At 41.0% G+C, this 25,765-nt stretch overlaps 1 protein-coding gene across 2 annotated transcripts in view; it reads right to left on the bottom strand.

The window, feature by feature from the left end:
* DCT (dopachrome tautomerase) overlaps nucleotides 1–25,486 on the bottom strand; it is a 42,392-nt gene extending 16,906 nt beyond the window's left edge. The window contains exons 1-6 of one of the 2 annotated variants that reach the window (XM_003257387.4): nucleotides 24,749–25,486; nucleotides 14,584–14,883; nucleotides 12,405–12,505; nucleotides 11,509–11,675; nucleotides 7,922–8,101; nucleotides 6,010–6,145 (exon numbers count right to left, since the gene is read on the bottom strand). In XM_003257387.4, the coding sequence (XP_003257435.2) occupies nucleotides 6,010–6,145; nucleotides 7,922–8,101; nucleotides 11,509–11,675; nucleotides 12,405–12,505; nucleotides 14,584–14,883; nucleotides 24,749–25,043 (1,179 nt within the window). In that variant the 5' untranslated portion in view covers nucleotides 25,044–25,486. The remainder of the gene's footprint in view (nucleotides 1–6,009; nucleotides 6,146–7,921; nucleotides 8,102–11,508; nucleotides 11,676–12,404; nucleotides 12,506–14,583; nucleotides 14,884–24,748) is intronic. The other variant, XM_003257386.4, reaches the window with a different exon arrangement.
* Nucleotides 25,487–25,765: the final 279 nt, after the last annotated feature.

Here is a 25,765-nt window from a genome sequence, read left to right on the forward strand (position 1 = left end):
ATCAGCTATATGTGGTTTTAGAAATTCATTTTCTCCTGCTGCACATTTCTAAATTAATGAACCTATTTTATACACTGATTAGTAATAAGACTATTGTATGTTGTATTCCATTTAGAATGTCAACGTACAAGGTAGAAAACAGGCATGAGCTGTGTAGTATTAATTATGGAACCTATAGACCCCCCAGCCACTGAGGAATTGAAGGAACTTAGAACTCACCAAATGTACTTTCTAAAAGGATAACATCCAAGTATACTCTTAAGAACAGTATCTTTAGGAATTGGGAAGGAAATTACCACTATGTAACAGAGTTTCTTTCTTGGCATTTAAATAACTTTACAGTCTGTTGGTTTCCTTTTTTTTTCTTTTCTGGATTATATCTAAATTTATTATTGAAGACAGCACTTAGCATTTCTCTGGCCTAATCTTATTTTCCATGATAAATGTGTGCATTTGCCTCAATTACCTTAGGAATTACTAGAGATTGCTTCAGAGTTTTTCCTGCACTTTAATGTTCTGCCTTCTTTTGCTCATTATTGTGATCACATACAATTTTGTAGCTCTATTGCTTGAAGAGATTTCACAAAAAAAAATTTTAATAAATGTCATGTGCAATATATTTGCATGAATTGCCTCATGAATTTGAAATTCCAGAAGCTATAACTCTGTTAACTGAAATGCTTTAACCTGGATCTCAGTATGTGAAAAATCATTTAAGGCTGAATTGGCTTCAGCATAAAACTCTTTGAAAATAGCCTAAAGTAATTGTGAGTTCTGGAACTAGTGCCAAGACATTATTCATTCTGTGCCTTTAAAGAAAGGCTGTGGCTTTTTGTTTATTTATATGTATATTACACATACTACTAAAAAAATAAAATTTTAACATTAAGTACATTAAAAACAACGAAGACAAAGATGATTAAATGTCTTATATCTCTGAACCATGTTAAGTCACAGGATTTCTCACCCATCAAGTCACAATGTGAGCTTCCACCCTAGAGCAGTAGGAGAAACATGACTAAAGGGAAATCCCTACTACAGGCCTGATATGGTGGCTCACCCAGTGCTTTGGGAGGCCAAGGTGGGAGGATTGCTTGAGGCTAGGAGTTCTGAGACCAGCCTAGGCAACATAGTAAGACCTCATCTCTACAAAAATAAAAATTTTAAAAAGCTGGGCATGGTGTTACGTGGCTATAGTCCTAGCTACTTAGGAGGCTGAGGCAGGAAGATCACTTGAGCCCAGAAGTTCGAGGCTGCCGTGAGCTATGATCATGCCACTGCATTTCAGCCTGGGCAACAGAGAGAGACTGTCTCTTAGAGAGAGAGAGAGATTCCTACTATTCTTACTACAAACTAATACAAAGAAGGAAAGTGAATCCTTTACACCACAGGTTGATAAATTAAAGCCTGAGGGCCAAATAGAGCCTACAACCTGTTTTTGTAAATAAAGTTTTATTGGAACACCACATTCATTTGTTTATACATGATCTATGGCTGATTTCATGCTACAGGGGCAGAGTTCAGTAGTTACAACAGAGAACATCTGGCCTCCAAAGCCCAGAATATTTGCTACCTGGCTATTTACAGAAAAATGTTGCCAATTTCTGTCCACTTAGTGCGTTTGTTCAAAAGAAGGAGATAAGGTTTAGCAATCCTGGAGACTTGGGATGCAGAAAATCAAATTACTAGCATCACTTTTAATAGGAGAGAAACAATTGGGGTATAATCCTTAATTTATCAGAGGATTCCGCTGTTCTACTTATAATATATTGGAGTACTGGATAAGGAGTATTGTGACATTTTTCCTTATGAATATGAATTGTGTGTATAAATTGTACAGTTGACAACGTATGCTTTAATAAATACTTAGAGATGTATAGTATAGATAAATAGATGTAGAGATATATGGCTGGGAAAGCAGACACCAGAAATGCTTGGCATAAGCTATGGCTGAGACGACAGCCAGAAAAAATGATGTGAACTATCAAGTTAGAATCATTGAACAAAGCAGGCATTCTAGAGAAAAGCAAAGATCGCTGTGGTGGCGTCACAGATAAGTCCCCACCTTGTTAGAGGCTGGGACTATTAATTCAGACTTCTGACAACCCCTTCATTTATTGCTACTATGTAAATATGAGGAAAGAAACATTTTTTCGAAGGAAAGAACAACTCTACCAACTAATTCCATCTCAGGATTTCTTGAAGCTCACCTGACTATGCTTTAATCTATCTAGGAGCCCCAGAAAGCTACTTCACACCCGTCAGGCAAGCTTAGAGTCACTGAAAGCTACACCTTTACTCTCCCTCTTCATAGCTCCTTTTTTTGTACCCAGGGTTGAGTAACAATAATAAATCACCTGTGAAATACTTCTGACTTTGTGCCTATTAGTAAAATGTCTCAGGGCATGACTGCTTTGGAGAACAAGATAAGAAATATTAATTAAGGTTTGAAAATCTAAACCTAACATATGGTTCTCTAATTCTGACCATTATAAAACACATTATTGTTTTTATGATAACATTTGTATTGTACTTGACAGGCTCTAGACCGGTTTCCTATTGTCCTAATCTACTAAGAGTCACTTCACTGAGAACAACATTTTCACTGCCAGATCAGGTCAAGAGACCCACACTTTGCAGAGTGGGAAGCAGAAGCTCCATGTGGTTCAATTACATTCCCAAGATTGCCCTGGTCTGTATCAAGTAAAACTGATTGACTTGTAATCAGTCATGAAGACTCCCAAAAGCCTAGAAAAACAAACTTCTGACTGGGTGCTCACACCTATAATCTCAGCACTTTGAGAGGCTGAGGCCCAAGGATCACTTGAGGTCAGGAGTTCAAGACCAGCCTGGCCAACATGGCGAAACCTCGTCTCTACTCAAAATGCAAAAATTAGCCAGGCGCAGTGGCACGTGCCTGTAATCCCAGCTACTCAGGAGGCTGAGGCAGGAGAAGCACTTGAACCCAGGAGGCGGAGGTTGTGGTGGGTCAAAATCACACCACTGCATTCCAGCCTGGGTGACAGAGCGAGACTCCGTCTCAAAAAGAAAAAAGAAAAGAAAAACAAACTTCTATAAACTGATGGTTTGAGGATGCATTATAAATGCTGTATATGGACTGAAATGTGTTCCCCCAAAATCCGTATGTTGAAGCCCTAACCCACAATGTAACTATATTTGGAGATAGAGCCTAGAAAGAGGTAATTAAGGTTTAATGAGGTCAGAACAGTAGGGCCCTGGATTAGTGTTATCATAAAAAGAGGCATCAGAGAGTTTATTCTCTCTCCCTCTCCAGTATCTGAGGACACAGCTAGAAGGCTCAGGAAGAGAGTCTTCATCAGGAACCAAATCAGCTGGCACCTTGGTCTTAGACCTCCTGGCCTCTAGAACTGTGGTATATAAATTTCTGTTGTTTAAGCCATCCAATCTGTGGTCTTTCATTATGGCAGCCTCAGCAGACTAAGACACATTGCTAAGATTAACATTAAGATGAGGAAAATTCTGGAAAAAAAACAGAGAGTCTTTGGATATCATACAATCTAACTGGATAACAATATAAACTCAAAATATTGGCTAAATAAAAAAGGAGAAGAGGTGACATTTCTTCTTGTAATTCCTCCAAAACTATCTATTCAAGACATACAACTCAGAAGACACACAGACAGGGTTAAAATAGACGATGGTGAGTTGAGTATCTGTAAAGCGGAAGCACTGTTGGGGATTGGCTGCTGAAACATGAAGGTATATGTTGTCTAAATCTCTTACGACAACTTCAGTGGCCTGTACTTAGAAAAGCAGCCCCTGACATTCAAGAGCTGGCCTGGCGCTATCAACGAGGCCTTGATGTCCCCCTCTCAGACATAAACAATTTCATAGAACATTGACAGCAGACAAGGCCACTCTGTGACCATGATGGATCAGGACAAAAACAAGAAAACCCCACAATGTCTGAGCACAGACAAATTATGAACATTGTCCAAGATGCAAGATGCATGACACCCCCTTTCCTGGCTAATATGAATATCTGCTGCTGTTTTACCAATTATGGCTTTAACCTCAGTCTAGTCTGCCCCATATACAGATATAATTACTCTATCAAGATACCCAATCATAGAATCAGGAAGCATACCCCTGCTTCCTGACAACATCTGATTCAGAGCAAAGCTTCCAAAAGTCCTCCCCAGATCACCTAGCACAAGCTCAAATCCTTTCTGTCTTTTCCAACATCCACTGGCTGAGACTCTCCACAGTCCTCCATTCTCTCCCTGCAAGGAGTAACAGACCAATGTATTCAACTACACTGTTCCTAGAGGGCACAGACTGGAGAGCATTGACTAGGGTAGCTGAACAGTGTGGCCCTGACTTGTACTTCCCATTTTGTTTGTCTTAGAAAAGTTCACCAGGTGATGAACATACTTTAAAAACTAAAGGCTGGGCCTGCTGACTCACGCCTGTAATGCCAGCACTTTGGGAGGCTGAGGTGGGCAGATCAGGAGGTAAGGAGTTCGAGACCAGCCTGGCCAATATGGTGAAACCTTGTCTCTAGTAAAAATACAAAAATTAACTGGGCATGGTGGTGTGCACCTGTAGTCCCAGCTACTTGGGAGGCTGAGGCAGAAGAATCGCTTCAACCCAGGAGGCAGAGGTTGCAGTGAGCCGAGATAGCGCCACTGCACTCCAGCCTGGGCAATGGAGCAAGACTCTGTCTCAAAAAAAAAAAAAAAAAAAAAAAAAAAAAACACGAAGAAAGCTCAGAACTGTAAAATTTACAATCCTATTGTCAAGTTTTGTTCAGTTTGTTTTTGTTTTTGAAACAGGGTCTCACCCTGTTGCGCAGGCTGGGGTGCAGTGGCACGATCATGGCTCACTGCAGCCTCGACCTCCCAGGCTCAAGTGATCCTCCCACCACAGCCTCCCAAGTAGCTGGGACAACAGGTGCATGCACCATGCCCAGCTAATTTATAAAGTTTTTTTGGTAGAGAAAAGGTCTCACAATGTTGCCCAGGCTGGTCTTGAACTCCTAGGCACAAGTGATCCTCCCACCTCAGCCTCCCAAAGTGCTGAGATTATAGTCATGAGCCACCAGGCTTGGCAGTTTTCTTCTTTTGTTTTAAAGTGAGACAGAAATCAAACCGATATACCAAAGGAGTTCATCACACTGAAATTTAAACAACTGTGAGGCTCCTGCACAGTAACAGCAATCCTATTTACTGTCTGTATTATTACATGTCAGAGGTATGAATCAGATTAACAAATTAAATTGCCTCAAATGTGAGTTTTTGTATTAATGCCATCGGTGAAGGCATTTGTCATTTTTTGCTCATATTAGCCAGGAAAGGGGATGTCATGCATCTTGTGGCTTGGACAATGCTCATAATTTGTCTGTGCTCAGACATGGTTATGGAGTTGTCTTGTTTTTGTCCTGATCCATCACGGTCACAGAGTGGCCTTGTCTGCTGTCGATGTTCTACGAGACGGTTTATGTCCAACAGGGGACATCAAGACCTGGTTGATAGCACCAGGCCAGCTCTTGGATGTCAGGGGCTGCTTTTCTTCTTTCTCAAGTAAAGCTCACTCAAGTTGGAGTAGGAGGTTTAAATGTCTAGCACACCCTCTCCATTCTCCTCCCCTTTTCTGACTAATAGAACCTCTCTTTCCTAAAGGTAACACATTGAAGGTGGTTTGTGTGGACTAATGAACCTCAACAACACTCATTTAGCCAATGAAAAATCATTTATTATTATACTAATTTATGACTTCACCAGTGGAATTGTGAACTCTTGTCTAAGATCATCCAAAAGTGAACCACCCCTGAGGCATGGGTTCTGATTAGGGCCTTCAAATGCTACCTAATTATCCCTATGGTATAGATGGAAATTAATTTACATTTGCACACATCACATTGTTCACACAGAGAATAAAACACCATCAAACCTTAATTGTATGGGAAAAAATAAACCTGACATATTATCTAGAAAATTTTCATGCATTCTGAGTCTTTGAACATACCACAAAAATGGGATCATTGGCGGCTGAATGTGGCAAAGCGTTTGTCCCATTCAGGAAGGAATGAACCAAATTATGAAGACTCATCACTTGAGAATCCAGAGTCCCATCTGCTTTATCAAACCCTTCCAAGGCATTCCTGGGAGAAACAAGTATAACAGTGACAACAGACAAAGACTGATAAAGGTCTCTTTTTTGTTGTTTTCAGCCTAGATGATAGTTGTCTAATTTGAGATTGGGTAGGGATATGGGAAGCTCTGTCATAGCAAATTGACCAAGAATTAGCCCCAAACTTTAATGATAATCCTCTGTAAGGGGAGAGAACTCCTAATCCATGCTATTTCTGAATTATATCTCTTTTGTGTACTGTATGACAACCTTCATACCGGTCTCTCATATGCTTGGAGAGCAGGCTCTGTGTTTTCTTCAGATATTTATTGCCAGGGTTCAGTACCATGCCCAGCAGATGATCTGTGATCAATAATTTTTTATTTAACATATAATCTGATATTTATATTTCTCAACCAAATAGACCTTCAGCTTGAGTGAAGGTCCAGCTACTCAGGAGGCTGAGGTAGAAGGATCACTTGAGCCCAGGAGTTTGAGGTTACAGTTAGCCATGATTGTGCCACTGCACTCTACCCTAGGTGACACGGCGAGACCCTGGCTCTAAAAAAAAAGAAAAAGAAAAAAATTTTCTACCACCATAAAAACACTAAGAATTATGAGAAACACATTTATAAATAAGATTTTAAACAAAGCTGGGTCCAAAAAGGGGATGGTAGATAGATTAAAGATCTTCTCCAAAACTGGATTCTCTCTCTCTCTTAATTGTGTTTAAAGTAGACAATTTGTATGGGTCCAGGGCAGGGCAGGCTGAACTCAAATGTAGAGGTTGTGCTAAGTGTAGCATGGCTTAGAGTCTGCTGAGTTGGACACAGCCTTCAGAGTAGTATCAAAGGTGGGGGAAGGGTAACATTTAAGGTTGTTTTGAAAGGGAGGATGAATTAGTTCTTCGTTGTGGCAAAAGTGCTATTAAAATAGATTGCATTTTCTATATGTTTGAGTTAGGGGAGTTGTTCTCAAAATGCAGTGCTTAGACCACCTTAACTGGCATCGTTTGGGATTTGGTTAGAAATGCAAATTGTTAAGACACAGCCTACACCTACTGAATCAGAAACTCTGGGAGCAGGACACGAAATATGTGTTTTTCTTTGGTGATTTTGAGATGTGCTTAAATTCTAGGCCCACCTCTACAGGTACATACCACCATACCTGGCTACTTTTTTATATTGTTTTGTAGAGACAGGGTCTTGCTCTGTTGCCCAGGTGGTCTCAAACTCCTGGACTCAAGCAATCCTCCCACATTGGCCTCCCAAAGCACTAGGATTACAGGCATGAGCACCATGCCCAACCTGTGGTGGAAGATTAATAGTTGGTCTTTAAATGTAAAGTATTGTAATGTCATTGCTGTGCTATGATTTGAGTTGAATTGAGTCCGCAATACTCCTCTGAGATCTCAGACCCCACTATTAAGTTCTATGGCTGATAAATTTCTAATATCAACATTTTAAAAAATAAGAAAGGAAAGAGAGCATGGACATTGAAAAAACACTATATTTAATGAAGTACCCTGGTTCCAAAGACTGGACCTATTAATGTACTGCAATTAGAAATACAAAAGATGGTTTTGAACAGCTAAGTTAGAAGGTATTAAAACCACATTGTTAGTCATAGTAGACGGGTAGAGACTTTCCTCATACCAATCCCTTGCTAACTTCTCTTATTAGGCCCCTCTCCATCACTTAGCTTCACAGACAACCCCCAAAACCTGGGTTTCCTTCCAGTTCATTACAATCACAGGCATGAAAACCTGTACTGTACAGGCAGGTCCAGCAGAGCTCAGAGCACCCACCTGAAACTGAAGGTAGAGTTCTGGAAGAAGGGAGGATTGTCAAACTTCTGGAGAGACAGGCAGTCTCGTATGTCTTTTAAGGTTGGCAATTTCGTGCTGTTTCTTCCCATTTGATTTCTTCTCAGCAAACCTTCATAGGTTCCATTGCACAAGGTGACCCGGTGGTTGTAGTCATCCAAGCTAAGATTTGTAATAAGATTTAAAATAATATATCTTGGCTGGGCACGGTGGCTCACATCTGTAATCCCAGCACTTTGGGAGGCTAAGGCAGGTGGATCCCTTGAAGCCAGGAGTTTGAGACCAGCTATGGCAAAGCCCTGACTCTACTAAAAATACAAAAATTAGCTGGGCATGGTGGTGTGTGCCTGTTGTCCAGCTACTCAGGAGGCTAAGGCAGGAGAATCGCTTGAACCCAGGAGACAGAGGCTGCAGTGAGCAGAGATCATGCCACTGTCCTCCAGCCTTGGTGACAGAGTGAGACCCTGTCTCAAGAAAAAGAAAAAAATCCCCAAAAACAAAAAATGATATGTCGTAACTTGTGGACAGTATTATAAATTTGGGCCAAGCAAATCAATCAGGGTCACAATCATGGTAAAATTGTACTACGATTACTTTACCAGAGTTAACAACATGTGGTAAAAAGTACTCTACCTGAAAGTCATTATGGGTCAAGAAGTTTCAAAAATGTAGATGCACAAAATATGGACACGGGCATAAATATGAATAATCATTACCATTCTGTTGGAAAGACAGTGAGAGGGTTTACAAGGCAAGATGACTCCTATTGTGTGCATGTGAATCTTGAGTAACTGAAGGGAGAATAGGGTGGTTCATATTATGCTGAGCTAAGCCAGTTTTGGCAGAAGTGACATGTAAGGCATTTTAGGCAAACTGAAGGCAAACAGGGGAGGTCAGAGGAAAAGCAGATGAAAGTACACAAAGGGGAGATATTCGAAGAAACGCTGTGTTGGAAAATGTTCCAAGGTAGTACAGTATCAATAGTTAGGTGCTCAGCATGGGCTGAGAAGGTCCCACGTCCGTAAGACATTATATCCTACATGCCTGCTATGGCCTGGATTCCACCATCAGAATAGTATTTCTTTCTTTCTTTTTATTTTTCTTTTTTAATTTAGAGATAGGGTCTCACTCTGTTGTACAGGCTAGAGTGCAGTGGCATGATCACAGCTGACTGCAGCCTTGAACTCCTGGGCTCAAGCAATCCTCCCGCCTCAGTCTCCCCAGTAGCTGAGACTACAGGTGCACATCACCACAGCTGGCTTTTTTTTTTTTTTTTGAGACAGAGTCTCACTCTGTAGCCCAGGCTGGAGTGCAATGGCACACTGCAACCTCCACCTCCTGAGTTCAAGCAATTCTCCTACCTCAGCCTCCTGAGTAGCTGGGACTACAGGCACATGCCACCATGCCCAGCTAACTTTTGTATTTTTAGTAGAGACAGGGCTGTCAGGCTGGTTGGTCACCATGTTGGTCAGGCTGGTCTCGAACTCCTGACCTCTGGTGATCCACCTGCCTCGGCCTCCCAAAGTACCGAGATTATAGGCGTGAGCCACCGTGCCCAGCTAGTCTAACTTCTTAAACTTTTTGTAGAGACAGGGTTTCACTATGTTACCCAGGTTGGTCTCGAAGTCCTGGCCTCAAGTGATCCTCCTGCCTTGGTCTCCCAAAGTGCAGACCATTATTTCAATGGCAGATATAAAAATTTAAAGATGTTATTGTGAGGGTTTTCATGAATCAGGGATAGGACCGAGTATGTGAGAATATAATCAGCACATTCACAGGGATGAAAGAGGCCAGGAACTAAACACTAAGCTGAAAAAGGTCTCCAAGGCCTCCCAGGCAGCATTTCCCAAAGTGGATTCCAATGGGATGTCCGGTGAAGTAAGAGTGCCAGGGTTAGGGTCCTCTTGAAAAAGAATATCACATTTATCTATGGAAAGCTTGAAGACGTTCTAAAAATTTAAAAAACCTTTTAAACTCAGCCTTCTCTAAATTTACTTGATGACAGAAGTCTCTTTTCACGTACCATCCGCTACTATTCCAAGGTACTGTGGGAAACAGCGCTTGATGGAATTAAGCTCAGTCACAGAAAAAGCACTGATGTTGTCCCTACTCGTGGAGCACTGTTCTGAGCACTGTAGGAAATGCACAGGATGTGGAAGATGAAGTCCCCACTAGCTGGGCATGGGCCCCTCAAAACGCACACCTACGCAGGCTCAGGGTGTCGGCAGTGAAGCCTGGGGGCTGGGGAGCCAGAGATCTGTGCCCTGGAGCAGTCTTAAGGACCTGGGAGGAAAGACAGAGCAGTGGGGTTAAAAACATGAGGATTTTGAGGCCAGGTGAGGTGGCTCACACTTGTAATCTCAGCACTTTGGGAGGCCGAGGCAGGCAGATTACATGAGGTCAGGAGATCGAGACCATCCTGGCAAACATGGTGAAACCCTGTCTCCACTAAAAATACAAAAATTAGCTGGGCATGGTGGCTCAGGCCTGTAATCCCAGCTACTCAGGAGGCTGAGGCAGGAGAATTGCTTGAACCAGGGAGTCGGAGGTTGCAGCGAGCCAAGATCACGTCATTGCACTCCAGCCTGGTGACAGAGTGAGACTCCATCTCAAAAAGCAGATTTTGAAGGAAAAAAATGAATAAAGGACGGTGAGGTGAGGAGCCTCTTAGGAAATTTTTGCTGAAATGTGTTCCAGGACAGAGAAACCAATTCAAGGAGTCTTTGAGGACAGAACTCTTCATGGGCTGCAGGCCAGGCCACTGATCTGTGTATATAGTCTTTAGTATGTCACAGATCATCCTTCCCCAATTGGCCCCAAGCCCCTGTCCTCCTCAACTCACCAGCATCCTGTGACCCAGCCATACTGGGCTGTTTCCAGAGAATTATCTAGTTTCACACATGATGTTCCCTCCACCAAGGACTCACCCACTGCCCTCCCACACTCCCCTCACCCTCCTCTACGCCTAAGGTCTGTGCCCCTTCCCTTCTCAGAGCCATCATCTCCGCCTCTTGGGGACTTGCCCAGACTCTCCTCTTGTCTTTGTGTATACATCTATTCAGTACTTCTCACGCTCAACTGTAATTTACTTACAAGAAATCTATCTCGTTAATACAAGATAATATTCAAAAGGGAGGTTTTATTTCATTCATCTTTGTATTCCCGGCAGTACTACATCACGTGGGATATGATCGGTGCTTAGCAAATGTTGACTGAATGCAAGATCTATTCTTAATTTGATTAGGTTGGTGCAAAAGAAATTGTGGTTTTTGCTATTACTTTTAAAGGCAAAAACCACAATTACATTTGCACTAACCTGATAAAACTAACCTGATCTCAAAGTGATGGCCAAGCATAATCAATTCACAAATGTGATTTTGATATTTTTATTTTTTTAATTAAAGAGCTTTGAATTTTTGAAATCCCACCTCCCACAGGAAAACTGTTTTTAGAAACATGTAAATAGGACACCACATGCATAAGAAACAGAACTATAAAGTGACTTTTCCATGTCTCAGACATCAGAAAAGACTATCTCTGGATACCATTGCAGGTACAGGAGCCATTACCTATCACAGACAGTTTCCCAGCTGGAGAATCTTGAGTTCTGACTAATCAGAGTCGGATCGTCTGGTCTCGCTGCCCCAAACAGCTGGTCTGTACACACATCGCACTCGTTCCTCCCAGTGGCAAAGTTCCAGTAGGGCAAAGCAAAAGACTCATTGCCAATGAGTCGCTAAAAGCAAAGGGCAGGCCTAGTCATTTAATCCATGCCATCAGATACAACAAGAAAGCATACAAGGCAAAGACTGGTATGTATCTGAACCAAATGTCTACCAAGGCAAAGAGTACCGGATGGATAAATGAATGAAGAAACTGTGACATAAATCAGTGTGTGTATATTACATATATATACATATATATAATATATATATACACACTGTGTACAATGGACTATTATTCAGCCTTTAAAAAGGAGACCCTGCCATTTGCAACAACACATTGTGCCAACTGAAATAAGCCAGACACAGAAAGAAAAACACTGCACTATCTCACTTATACGTGGAATCTAAAGAAAAGAAGAAAAAAGAAAAAGAATGAATACGTAGAAAGAGAGTTACATAGTAGTTACAAGGGGCTGGGAGAAATGGGAAGACGTAGGCTGAAAGGTGCAAAGTTGCAGTTATGTAGGATAAATAAGTCTAGCGGTCTGAGACTATAGTTAACGTTGTATTATGTACTGGTAATTCGCCAAGAGAGTAGACCTTAGGTACTCTTACCACACACACACAAAAAAGAGATATCTCTATGTGATGCTGAGTATGTTAACTTGCTTTAGTGCACTAATCACTTATCTTGTATGAATATCAAGATAAGTATATCAAAACTCACATTGCATGCCTTAAATATATACAATAAATTTTTTAAAAAAATTAAAAGAACTAAACACATAGTTTTGACCTACCTGAAGATCTCTTTCCAGACACAACAAATGGTACCGGTGCCAGGTAACAAACGCAGGTCCTTGATGTGAGAAATCTATGGCCTTGTAAGGGCGTCCTGGTCCTGAAACAATTGGGAAACATATTAGAGATGACAAAATCTAATTTTTAAAATGTTAAACCTTACCTGGGCTATATCTATAGAGCCAATAAGTCCATGCTGTTTTATAGTAGTAAGAAAAAAGTTTGTTGTTATTTATCCCTCCAAAAGCAATAGTAATGACATGAATTTCAGAAGTAACTAGTACTTTTAGGATAAACCCTCCTTTATCTCTTAAAAGGTTGATTTCTAGCAGAGATCCAGGAAATTCAGGTGACTTTCAGCATTGGGAGCCCCTGATACATGTTTAATTTGTAAGCAACAATCCATTCTTGTGAAATAGACTATCCAAAAGAATAGATCATTAAGACCTAAATGAAATATACTTTTAAAGGCATTTGCTAACCTATGCTTCACAAAGATATAAATTTAAAAGGGAGGGATTAATTAATAATATTGTAACTTCAACTGCACTTAGTCCTAATGCAGTATTTATGTAATCAAAAAGAACTTCCGCATATTTTGCCTCACCCATCAATCTGTTATAACAACTAGCTGACAAGCATGGTCGCTGAGATCAGAAGAGAGAAAAATACAATCTAGCCATTTAGGCTGGACACTGGAACTGCCAATTTTAGTGAAAAGCTCTGGATGATTTAATGACCTCCTTACTGCCTGGTCCATCCTTCTTCCCTTTTTCATAACAGCTTTCATGGTTATGTGGAAACTTTAGCTAACTTTAGTTCTTGTTCAAAATACCTATAACAACTTCAGAGAGCTGAACAGACATGAATATAAATTTAATTCGTAGCTATGACCAGAAACTATGACTTTCTTTTCCTCGTGAGAGACTACCCTCTCATAAAGCAATAATTCCTCAGAGTGATAACAGGAAAACTATAAAGGTTTATAGCCAAAAGAGCCTCCTTATCTATCGATAAAGAAAGACAGATGCTTACCTGTAAGGCAAGTTTTAAAAGACTCACACTGAGAAAAGCACTGCCGTCCCTGCTGTTGGCTACACAGCCCTTTCTCATGTTCAATCCAGAGCAAGGTTTCAAATTCTCAGAACCCAAGAACGAGAGGGTATCAAGCGAAGGGGAACAAGTGATGAGCAGAAGGATGAACCTGTCCAAATCAGAATCTTGCTCTTCAAAGTGAGCTTGATGTCTTCATTCATCCTGACCCCAATGAAGGACCCCAAAAATGGGGACAGGTGCACATACAGCCATGTATTCAAGGACTGCTATGAGAAGAATCTAGGATGGAGTCAAGCCCTCCTGGAATATAGTGGTGTCTATGGATTTCCTTTGACTGAAAAATAAGGACAAAGCTGAACCTACTTCATCCATGAAGTTTGTAACAGACAACCCACTCATTCCAAGTCCTACCCAGACCCCAATTTTTAAGATTTGGAAGGGCAGGTCACCAATTTCTCAAGCATCCAACATGACTGTGTTGCAAAGAGCTAAGCAGCAGATACTCTACTTTGCTGTGGCTAAGCTTGTACTTTTGACAATAAAGCTCCAAGAAACCTGGGGGTTCTGGACCATGCAGGAGTACCATAAATGATTATCTGAAAGTCTGTCATGTGATAGACTGTCTAAAATCCATCCAAAGTTGATCTATCATGTGAGTTTAACAAGATGCCCACTCCCAACATGAGCACTCTAATTCCACACAAAGAAGCTTCATGTGCCTTAGCACATGTTCAGTTAATTCCTCTAATTTGGAGAAAAGGTCAGAGAGGGCTTCCATGGCCAGATTTGCAAATATTTTCTTCTGAAATCAAAAGGAATTCACCTCCACCTCACCAACTCACACCTTTGATGATTAACAGTTTCACAAAGAGTTTACACTTTGAACCAAGAACATACAGTAGAGGAGAGAATATTTAAAGTGTCTGCAGCCAATGTGCAGGAAGAAACTGCTTCTTTCTAACTCCAAGCAGTATTTGATAATTCTATGACTTTCATAAACCTAAGGCTGCCTTGAGGTTGCTCTCTTGTTAATTAACTTGCATGAAATTACTTCTCACTGCCATACCCTCAACCCAATCACAAACCTGTAATAATATACCTTTGGCCAAGGAAAAAACCCACCTAATAATGTATCTCTAACAGAATAATAATGGAGCCACACAAAAAAATCATAAACACTGCAGTTGGCAAACTGCGGCTGGGTTCCACTGGGCCCAAGCAGGCCCAGCCAGTGTTGTGTGGTGATCACGTAGTCGGGGTGTACGCTCTTCTTCGCGAGATCTAAGGCGCCCAAGAACTGCTCTCTCTCCTGAGGACTCAAGGAATGGATGTTCTGCCGAATCACTGGTGGTTTCTTCCGATCGCAGTTGGGACCGGTCCAGCCAAACTTGCAGTCTCCACAATTATAGCCGGCAAAGTTTCCTAGTTTACAAAACAGAAAGATGGAAAGGAAGTGGGTTTATGTCATCTGGAAGAAATTTCTGAATTTGTACTCTGAAATTTGAATGGAAGAGAAGATGAAGGTGCTTACACAAAGGCAAAGAAAGTCAATTTTCCTTGGTCTCCTCTTAAGTGTTTCTATCTCCAAGTGGACTAAGCACTACAGAGTTTCCTAGACACATTCCCAGCAAAGAAACAGGACATGAAATACATTGTATACTGCAATGAGCTAAACTGTGTCCCCCAAGTCCTAGCCCCAGTGTATGTAGTATGTGACTATATTTGGAGATAGTGTCTTTAAAGAGGTAATTAAGGGTAAATGAGGTAATTAGAGTAGGCCCTAGTCCAATATGACTGGTGTCCTCAAAAGAAGAGGAAATTTGGACACAGTTTTGGAAGGAAGACCACATGAAGACACAGGGAGAAGACAGCCATCTGCAAGCCAAGGAGAGAGCCCTCAGAGGAAACCAACGCCCTGATCTCAGCCATCCAGCCTCCAGAACTGTGGGAGGGTGAGTTTCAGTTTTAAGCTGACTAGTCTGTGGGATGTTGTTATGGCAGCACTAGCAGACTCATGCACACGCTCCTTCCTCCCAGGATCGCAGGGGTGTCTCCTCCTGCGTCCGCTCCACGCCCAGAAAAAGGGATGACACAGAACAGTTCATTGATTTAGAGAAGGAAGAAAATACACAGCAAGCTAAAGATGAAACCAAAATAAATACATGGCTTGGCCCAGTGGCTCACGCCTGTAATCCCAGCAGTTTGGGAGGCCGAGGCGGGCAGATCACTTGAGGTCTGGAGTTCGAGACCAGACTGGCCAACATGGTGAAACCTCGTCTCTACTAAAAATACAAAAATTAGCAGGGCATGGTGGTACATGCCTGTAGTCCCAGCTACTGCAGAGGCTGAGGCAGGAGAATGGCTTGAACCCGGGAGGTGGAGGTTGCAATGAGCCGAGATCATGCCATTGTACTCCAGCCTGGGTGACAGAGCAAGACTCTGCCTCAAAAAGAAAGAAAAGAAAGAAAGGAAGGAAGAAAGGAAGAAAGGAAGAGAAAGAGAGAGAGAAAGAAAGAAAATAAATACATTAACTGATTTCCAGGAATTTAGAAGAAATCTCACATTTAAAAAGCTGACGTATTTCACAAAGTTGACAGCATTAAGACAAAATCAATGGAAGCGGGCAAGTCCTCAGAGTGAATCAGCAGCCATGATGTCAGAAGTACAAACCACCACAGGATTTCTGTCAGCTGCACAAAGCTCTGCTTTCTCAAAGCCCAGGGAAGGAGGACAGGACTAGTAAGATCAAGCTCTGGGCATCTCTCTGATCAGCATCTAAAGTTTACATCCTTGTAGCTTGCTTCAGACTTTTCCCTTCTTAGCCTTCCAACTTATTGCCTTGGGTATGACCAACATTTCATTCCTTAGGTTAGAGGGTAAAATTTAAATATCATTAGAGCACAAGATTGGAACAAAAGGGGATAATGCTTATCTCCCAGAAGATTAAAGGAATTACGTAAAGCACTGAAAGAGGGTGACCAGCTCACTCACTCCTCCTCCTCTACCTCATGCCCTAGGCCTATTTGCTTGCTTTTCCTTCTTCCTGGAACACTTTTCCCTCACTGTCTCCCTAAATTCCTCTTTACCTGTGTGATCCATTTCTCCTTTAAGCTTCACATTGGTGCTCTCTAAGGTCATTCTTGATTCCACAGGTCGGGGTTCAGGTCAGTTACTTCCTTGCACCTCATACATCCCCTTTGTTCACATTTATTTACGCTGATTGTAAACATCTCTACACTTGTTTCAGCTCCAGGCAGCTGGAAGGCTGTGAACTCACTGCCTAGGCCTGTGCTTAGCCTTGTTCAAAACAAACATGTGTTGAGTGAATAACGGAAGTATCGAGCATGTAGCAGATGATGCCACATACATTTTCTCTCCCTGTTCTGTGGGTTTGCAGAGAAAGCAGCCCCTATAAATAATTTTGGTAAACTACAAGTAGCAAAATAGAGGTAAGTAAAAAGTACTATGACCATAGGGGAGGGAGGGTTATTTGGATCTCTCAAGGAAAATTTTCCAACAGCATGAAAACAAAATGATTAACAGCACTCTGTAAAGAAAATGCACAGGCTTCCTTTTCTATAGTGGATTTTTTGATGGTTAAAGAAAATTTCCTTAAAATGTAAGTAGGGAGAATTTTTTCTAATTGTAATTGGTTATTTGAGTTCTTTGTTTTTTATAATATATCATATATCCCACCTTTTACGTAGCTCAATTATCTGTATTTTTCTTTTACAGCACTCTATGAGAACATAAGTTAAAATATTGAAAAAAGGAAAAATTCTACTCTTCCCAAGACTAAAAATCATGTTTTTGAATACTTTAAGTTAAACATTAAAATGTATGTTGATTCCTGGAGATAATTAAATACAAACTATTTATTTAACAAATATTTATGAAGCGGCTACTATCTCATCAGATGCTATGCAAGATGCTTCAAGTTTTATGGACCTTGAAGTCTATTTTCCCTGGGGCAACCTTACTAACACTCTATGTATTAAAAACAGATTTGATTAAAATACATCACCTACTCTGGCAGTATAGGAATGGAACATTGTTTTGAGAACTGACTGAACAAAATGCTGTGTCTAAAAAAGAGTAGCTACCCAGATTAAAATTCAGTCAAATTTCCAGCTGCCTATCTATAGCTGATTGGAGGTAAATGTCTAGTCACTTCTCTACAGTAGAAGAGTAATTCCTTGCTTCATAATGCTGAGAAATCTGGATGATAATAATGTTGGTAGAGGTTCATTGATTGTAACCCTGGTTTGCGGATGTTGCTAGTGGAAGATTGCAGAGTGTGGGGGAGAAGGTAGATGGGAACTTTTTGTACTTTCTCCCCAATTTCGATGTGAACCCAAAACTGATCTAAAATAATAAAGTCTCAATATTTAAAAATATTAATAAATAACACACCTGAAATTTATAATAATAATTCAATACATTTTTACATTCAAAGGCATAACCCTTGTTTTTGAATTGGGGGTCTGATTGTTGAAATTGAGTAATTCATAACTTATGCCATGAATTTGAAGACTACTCTATTTTCTTTGCCATGATTCTTTGTAGTTGGCAGAAACAAAATAATTGGCTCTCTCATGTATTTATTTAACAAATAATTTATTGAACACCTACTATCTAAAAGGTAGCCAACACTAAACATGCACTGACAGTGAGGGAGATGTGAGTGTGTGGGGGCAGGGGGTTGGCAAATCTCTGTACTTTTGACTCAGTTTTGCTGTGAACCTAAAACTGCTCTAAATTCTATTAAAAAATACAACAATCAACATGTCTTCCTTTATGCTACCATAGCTTTTATGTTATAAAAAACAAGCACATTAATGTGGTGCACATAGAACTACATCTGGTATACAGTGAGTTAAATATACATATATATATATATATATATATATATTTTTTTTTTTTTTTTTTTTTTTTTTTTTTTTGTCAAGACAGTCTCACTCTGTCGCCCAGGCTGGAGTGCAGTGATGTGATCTCAGCTCACTGCAACCCCCGCCTCCCAGGTTCAAGTGATTCTCCTGCCTCAGCCTCCCTAGTAGCTGGGATTACAGGTGCACGCCACCACGCCTGGCCACTTTTTGTATTTTTAGTAGAGATGGGGTTTCACCATGTTGGCCAGGCTGATCTTGAACTCCTGAACTCGGGTGATCCACCTGCCTTGGCCTCCCAAACTGCTGGGATTACAGGCGTGAGCCACCACACCCTGCTATGAGTTCTATATTAAGTGTTACTATTACTAGTATTATTAGAGACAACTTACCAAATAGTATAGCAATTGTTTGTCTTCATATCTGTCTTACATATCACTATACTGTGCACATCTTAAGAATCATGTCAGTTTTCCCCGCTTTCTGTACCTGAAGGGCCTAGTTGATGCTAAATAAATGTTGGTTGGGTGGGTGGTGAAAAAATCAATGAATAATTGAATAAAAGGGATCAGACACTAGTGAATATAAATACAGATGGCCTCTGACTTATGATGGTTCAACTTAAAATTTTTCAATTTTAGGATGGTGCAAAATCAATATGCATTCAGTAGAAACTCTACTTCGAATATCCATGTAACCATTTTGGTTTTCACCTTCAGTGCAGTATTTAATAAATTACATGAGATATTCAACACCTTATTATAAAATAGGTCTTGTGTGAGATGCTTTGTCCCAACTGTAGGCTAATGTTAGTGTTCTGAGCACATTTAAGGTAGGTTATGCTAAGCTATGATGTTCATAGGTTAGGTGTATTAAATGCATTTTTGACTTAACAATACTTTCAACTTATGATGGATTATTGGGATGTAACCCCATCATAAGTCAGGGAGCATCTGTATAAATGAGGCATAATACCTTAGTCTAGTGGAAATGAAGGACAAGTACACAGTGACATTTCAACACAAGTCAAACTGTGGGAAAAGTGAAAACAGAGGAATAAATCAAGCTCCATGGGATGACAAATGATGAAATGATTAATCCTGATTCAGAAAATCAGAGATGCTTCACAACTATAGTGAACAAGAAACTTTAATGTAACCAGAGTTGCCTCCAAAACACAATGTGTAAGTTCTAATAAGAAAGGTTTCAACACCTGTGAAAAGAATGGGAGGGAAAAAAAAGAAAGCTTGTGTCTGTTTTGGAGCTCATTTATGACCCAGAAATTTATTCTATTAAAAAATTCCTTTTCCAAGATGCCTCAGAGAAATTATTCCAAAGCTTTGCAGTCGGGTCCCTTTCATTTCTAAGTTTATAGACCTGACCTGCAGAATTTGTTGAAATGCTGGAGATGACTGAAAAGTGTAACAACATGAAAGCCTAGCAGACAAAATGTTTATTTCTTCAGTTTAGTTTTCCTAGTAGCATCTTCCATCAATTTAACGTGAGTTAGTTTTTTCTTCTTAATCTACCAATGCAAAAAATATAAGAAGAGAAGCATTTTAGAAAGAACTGTGTTATCTTACCGGGAAACAGAGAGAGAGGAAAAAAAATGATTCCTAGATAATATCAATCTATCGACCACTGAGTATGTCCTTCAGTGAAAATTAAATTTAAAGAGTCAAAGTCTCATGTTTACAAAGGACTAGGATAAAAATGGAAAAAGAGTGAGATCATCTAAACACCACACATTCCTACATGAACTGCATCAGCTCAACCTCAGAAAGCCATTAGACTAAATAAGCTTAAAGACCACCGATTAGTGAATTTACAAGGAACTCTAAATAGCCTATTCCTTTTAATTAGAGATTCTATTATTTTAATAACAATACTTTATACTTACATAGGTCCTTTCATCTACAGAAATCAAAAGGATTTTACAAGTGTGGTTTCATCATTATCCCCATTTCAGAGATTGGAAAATGGAGGCAATTAGTCACTTGTACAAACAAGAAGTTCACCGTCAACTGTTCAAAAACTATTTGGTGCGCAAGTTTTTCAGAAGCTGAAAGACATAGCTGCAAATGGCATATTCTTATAAAGCCAACTGGCAGGTAAGCCTTACAAGGTGAATAGCAAATTCAAAGTCTCCTGCAATTCAGCTCTTCCTGACAATTAAGCCCAGTGGCTTTTTTGTTTCAATTTATCCCTACGGAGACTATAGAGAAGCTCTCTACAGAGAATTTCACCATAGAATTTAGAGTTTTAAAAAACAAATCCCAGAATTTGTATGTGTTTCTACTTATTAGGCTGAAATTACTTTACCAGCTTCATGATTACGGAAACTATGAGGTGTTTATTTTCCAAAGAATTAACAACATTCGGGGTCATCGATAGTCTGTTACAAGACACTAATATACACCTCTTCCTTGAGAAATTTTGGATCATCCCAGGAGTGCCCCAGTGACTCCACTGGCAAAAGAGTCATCAGGCTACTGTAGAGGATGTTCTTTGGGAGGCTCAGGATCGGGTTTAAATTCCAAAGATTGCCCCACAAACCATAAAAAAGCTATGCTAGGAAGGCTAGCAACTTACTCTTTGGGGAAGAATTAATTGAAGGCATGTGTCCTGCTTTGGGACACATGGCTCATCACAAAATGGTAATCATAACGTACACAAAATAACTTCCCAGCTCAGTCACTAAGGACTTAGTCTCGTGCCCTGAGATTCAAAGAAAAAGACCATCTAGCAAGATAAGTAGAGCCATCCAAAGTTGGTATGACAATACAATGGAATATTCAGCCCTTGAAAAGAAAAAAATTCTACCATTTGGAACAACATGGATGGACCTGGAAGACATTTGTGCTAAGTGAAACAAGTCAGTCTCAGAAGGACAAACTCTACGAGATTCTTCTTATATGAGGCATCTAAAGTAGCTGACATAGAGAAGTACACGATGGAATTGTGGTATCGGGGATGGGGGAGGGGCAATAGGGAGTTGTAAAGTTATAATGATACAAGATGAGCAAGTTCCAGAGATTTTCTGTACAATATAGTGCCTATAGTTAACAAGAAGGCATTCGGCACTTAAAAATGTGTTAAGAGGCAGATCTCATGTTAACTGTTCTTACCACAAAAGCAAAAAATAAACAAAAACAAAGAACCATAAGGAACCTTTGGAGATGATGGATATGTTTATTATCTTGATTGTGGAGATGGCAACACAACTGTATAGGTATGTCCAAACACCATATTGTGCACATTAATTATGTGCAGTGTTCTGTGTAACAATTATGCCTCAATAAAAGTGGGAAACATTAAAAGTCTAGTAAATTGAATTTATAGATACAGTAAATCTTAAGTTACCTTTAAAAATATGTAGGTGTGGAAAGAGTTCTGTTCCTGATGAGTTTGGACTGAGCAAGTCACGGGGGGAGGTGAGCCACGGCCTGGAGATGGGGCCTCAGGGCCAGGCCTGGCTTTGACAACGGCAGGAGAGGCAGACCATCTCCCTGGAGGAAGCCCTGCTTCCTTGGACTGGCTTATGTACATGGGATTTCCTTACAGCCTGGACTTAAAGAACAGGCCCTATTTATTTCTGGCCCAATGCCTTTTTAGAGCAGGGGATCCTTTTTTTTTTTGAAAGTAGGTCTCCATGATCCTAAGTTCCTGTTACTTCCAGAGCAGTATTTATAAACATTTCCTCAGCAACGGGAAATAGCAATGATCCCTTCTATTCTTTCTATCCCTGCCTAAAACAAAACAAAACAAAACAAACTTGCTAGCTATGGCAAAAAATATGAAGACGCTGGTAACAAAAAGAGTTAATGATTATATGTGACTTCCTAAAGTCTCTGCCTCAGGATTCCATGCAATGCAGATTTACAACTTTTGAAAGTGTTGGCACTTTCTTTTTTCTTTTTTTCTTTTTTTTTTTTTTTTTTTTTGAGATGCAGTCTCACTCTGTTGTTGCCCAGGCTGCAGTGCAGTGGCACGATTTCAGCTCACTGCAACCTCCACCTCCTGGGTTCAAGTCATTCTTCTGTCTCAGCCTCCCAAGTAGCTGGGATTACAGGTGTCCATCACCAGGCCTGGCTAATTTTTGTATTTTTAGTAGAGACAGCGTTTCACCATGTTGGCCAGGCTGGTCTCGAACTCCTGACCCATCTTGGCCTCCCAAAGTGCTGAGATTACAGGTGTGAGCCGCTGTGCTTGGCCAGCACTTTTTCATTGATTGACATAAAAATAATTGTTCTAGAAGTATTTTGGGGTTTTGAACAAAAAAGTTACTGTGTTAGTGTGGTTTTCAATCACACTAACCACACCAGCAACCTGCTCCTGATTCATCTAAAAAACCATGATAATTTTGAGAGAAGGTCTATAGAAGCAAATGCTTAAATAGCATAGAAAAACTGGATAATATATATCCAATATGTTATTGAAATTTTTGTCATGATTAATACCCAGGGCAAAACTAGGACCTAGATATTCTTCTGAATGACAGAATTTAAAATATTACTACAAAATGATTATAAAGCTGGAACTTTTTTTTTTTTTTTGAGACAGATCTCACTCTGTCACCCAGGCTGGAGTACAGTGGCGTGATTTCTGCTCACTGCAACCTCCGCCTCCTGGGTTCAAGCGATTCTCCTGTCTCAGCCTCCAGAGTAGCTGGGATTACAGGTGCCTGCCACCACGCCCAGCTAATTTTTGTATTTTTAGTAGAGACGAGGTTTCACCATGTTGGCCAGGCTGGTCTCAAACTCCCGACCTCAAAGTGACCCACCCACCTCAGCCTCCCAAAGTGCTGGGATTACAGGCGTGAGCCACTGCACCAGGCCTAAAGTCAGAACTTTTAATGTGAAAAAAGAAATCTAATGTCTGGGCACTCATGGACATAAAGATGGCAACAATAGGCACTGGGGACTGCTAGAGAGGGGAGGGAGGAAGGGGGCAAAGGTTGAAAAACTACCTACTGGGTGCTTCGCACACTACCTGGGTGACAGGATCAATCATACCTCAAACCCCAGCACTGTGCAATATACATATGTCACAAACCTGCACATGTACCCCCTGGATCTAAAATAAAGTTGAAAGTTAAAATTAAAAAAAAAAATCAAATGTCATTCCTACACCAACATCACAGGCCTTTGTATGTTGCCTTAGTAATACCTATTCAACCCCTTATGAAGCTCAATGACCTATGTCTTCCTATGTTCCAGCATCCTACGAGAACAGAAGTAAAAAGTATTTTTAAAAGGAAAAAGTCTTCTGCAACCACCCAGCCTACAACAGTGTCCAAGGGCTTTCCTGAGGTTGCCACTTGTGTTTTTTGTATTTCAGTGGCCCCCTGCCAGGCTTTGAGTGTTTATCCCCGAAGGGGATGGCTGCTGGAAACTGGAGGTGGGAAAGATTGAAGAGGATTTGAAAAAGCCCCAAAGAGCTAGAGGAATGAGAAATGCAGAGATGTCAAAGCAACAGGGAATGAGAGAGACCAGAGTCTAAAGGAAGGACACTGAGCAAATTTTGTGATGTCCAGTTCAAGTCCAGAGAAGAGTGACAAAAAGCCATTGTTATCTAATAACAACCCTCCCTGTCCTAGCTCCTTGAGAAAGCTCCGTCTTGCCGCGTCTGGACAATTTTGTCAAAGTTACAACCCAGTCATAAGCTTTAACGAGAAACATGCACCCTGCTGAGGTCAGGAGTTTGGGACCAGCCTGGCCAACATGGTGAAACCCCGTCTCAAAATACAAAAATTAGCCAGGCATGATGGCAGGTGCCTGTAATCCCAGCTACTTGGGAGGCTGAGGCAGGAGAATCACTTGAACGCAGGAGGTGGAGGTTGCAGTGAGCCGAGATAGCACCATTGCACTCCAGCCTGGGTGACAAAGCAAGACTCCATCTCCAAAAAAAAAAAAAAAAAAAAAAAAAAAGAGAGAGAGATCTGTTCAAATCATGAGAAATGCTGAGACCAGAACACCTGCCTTTGACTCCTGTCTTCTAAATGCCAAGCCTCACCCATCCCTTTTCAACAAGTGCAAACCCATTTCAGGAGAGGGCACCGAATCCATCTTGAAAGGACTTGCTCCGAGTTTCAAAGCTAACTCTTTTAAGCTCTTAAATTCCCCTTCCAACAAACAAGCCAATAGTATGTTGGCATGCATTCATATAAGCAGGCTTGGCCCACGCCATATTTATTTAGTCTTCATAACTAGATGTACTAGAGAGTGTGAAGAATAAACCAGCACATCAGCCTTATTGAATATGCTTCTGACCGAAACCATCATTGGTTTGCCTTTCAAAGCCTAATCTAAGAGTCTCTGTCAAGAGTCTCATCTCTTCCTTAGAAGGAGCTCTTTTCCCAGCTCTGGCCCTCCCCACCAAGCTTGGAGCATAGGCCTCACCTGTGCACTTGCAGGTCCAGTGGAAGAATTTTCTTGGCCACCACTCACGGTCATCCTGGTTTCGTAGGATGTAGGGACCACTCCAGGGCCTTGTGTCGGCTCGCACCTCTGTGCACTGCCCCCGGCCTTGCTGAGAGCCACAGACATTGGCCGACTCTGCACCCAGGCGTGGGCAGCACTCTTTGTTCACTAGGCTGTCCACCGTCATGCAGACTCGGGGGAACTGAGCCTGGGCTCCTGGCAGGATTTTGCAGCCCAAGCAACTGAGCAGAAACCCCCACCAAAGGGGGCTCATGGCTTTATAATTGGGAGAGCTCTCTCTCTCTCGCTCTCTCTCTTTCTCTCTCGTACTTTCCTTGTCTCTATCCTACTTTTCTCCTTATCTCCTACTCTTTCATCTTTTTTCTTTTCAGTATGTTTTATTTTTCTTTGCTTTCTATTCCTCTCTTCTTAAAAAAATACCGAGAATCACAGAGGTTACATGTGTGCACATGTACATGAAAATGCACACACAATTTTATGTGATTCAAACAACTAACAGATTTAATTTCCTTAGAAGCGCCTCTAACAACCAAATTTAATGAGGGTAGCGCTTCTCACCATCTTCCCCCGTTAAATCAGGCTTTGTCTAATTGAGTTAATTTACAGAGCACCCAGTCATACTACTTATTATGCTGGTATTTCTAAACTCTCTCCCTCCCTCCTTAGCTCTTGACTTTAATTGCCTTGAACTCAGTTCAAAAGCCAAACACCATGCTGCTTTTATTCTCTCTGGCTTGCCAAGCCACGGGGCCTTGTGGGCTTGTGTAAGGGCTGGGAGAAGCCTTCATTAGGGGGATTAGTATTAGAGAAACCCTCATCATTAGCACATGACCCAAAGTGCACAATAAAGGAGATCATTTCTGGCTTTGTTTCAGGAGGGCAAAACCATCTTCTTTATCTGGGCTCATGTGCTCCAGCCAAACTTGTGACCTCAGACATCCTGGGGAGTCAATAGATGCAGTGAGCTCTTCGTCA

Source organism: Nomascus leucogenys, chromosome 5 (assembly GCF_006542625.1).
Source record: "Nomascus leucogenys isolate Asia chromosome 5, Asia_NLE_v1, whole genome shotgun sequence".
In the NCBI taxonomy this organism is placed as follows: domain Eukaryota; kingdom Metazoa; phylum Chordata; class Mammalia; order Primates; family Hylobatidae; genus Nomascus; species Nomascus leucogenys.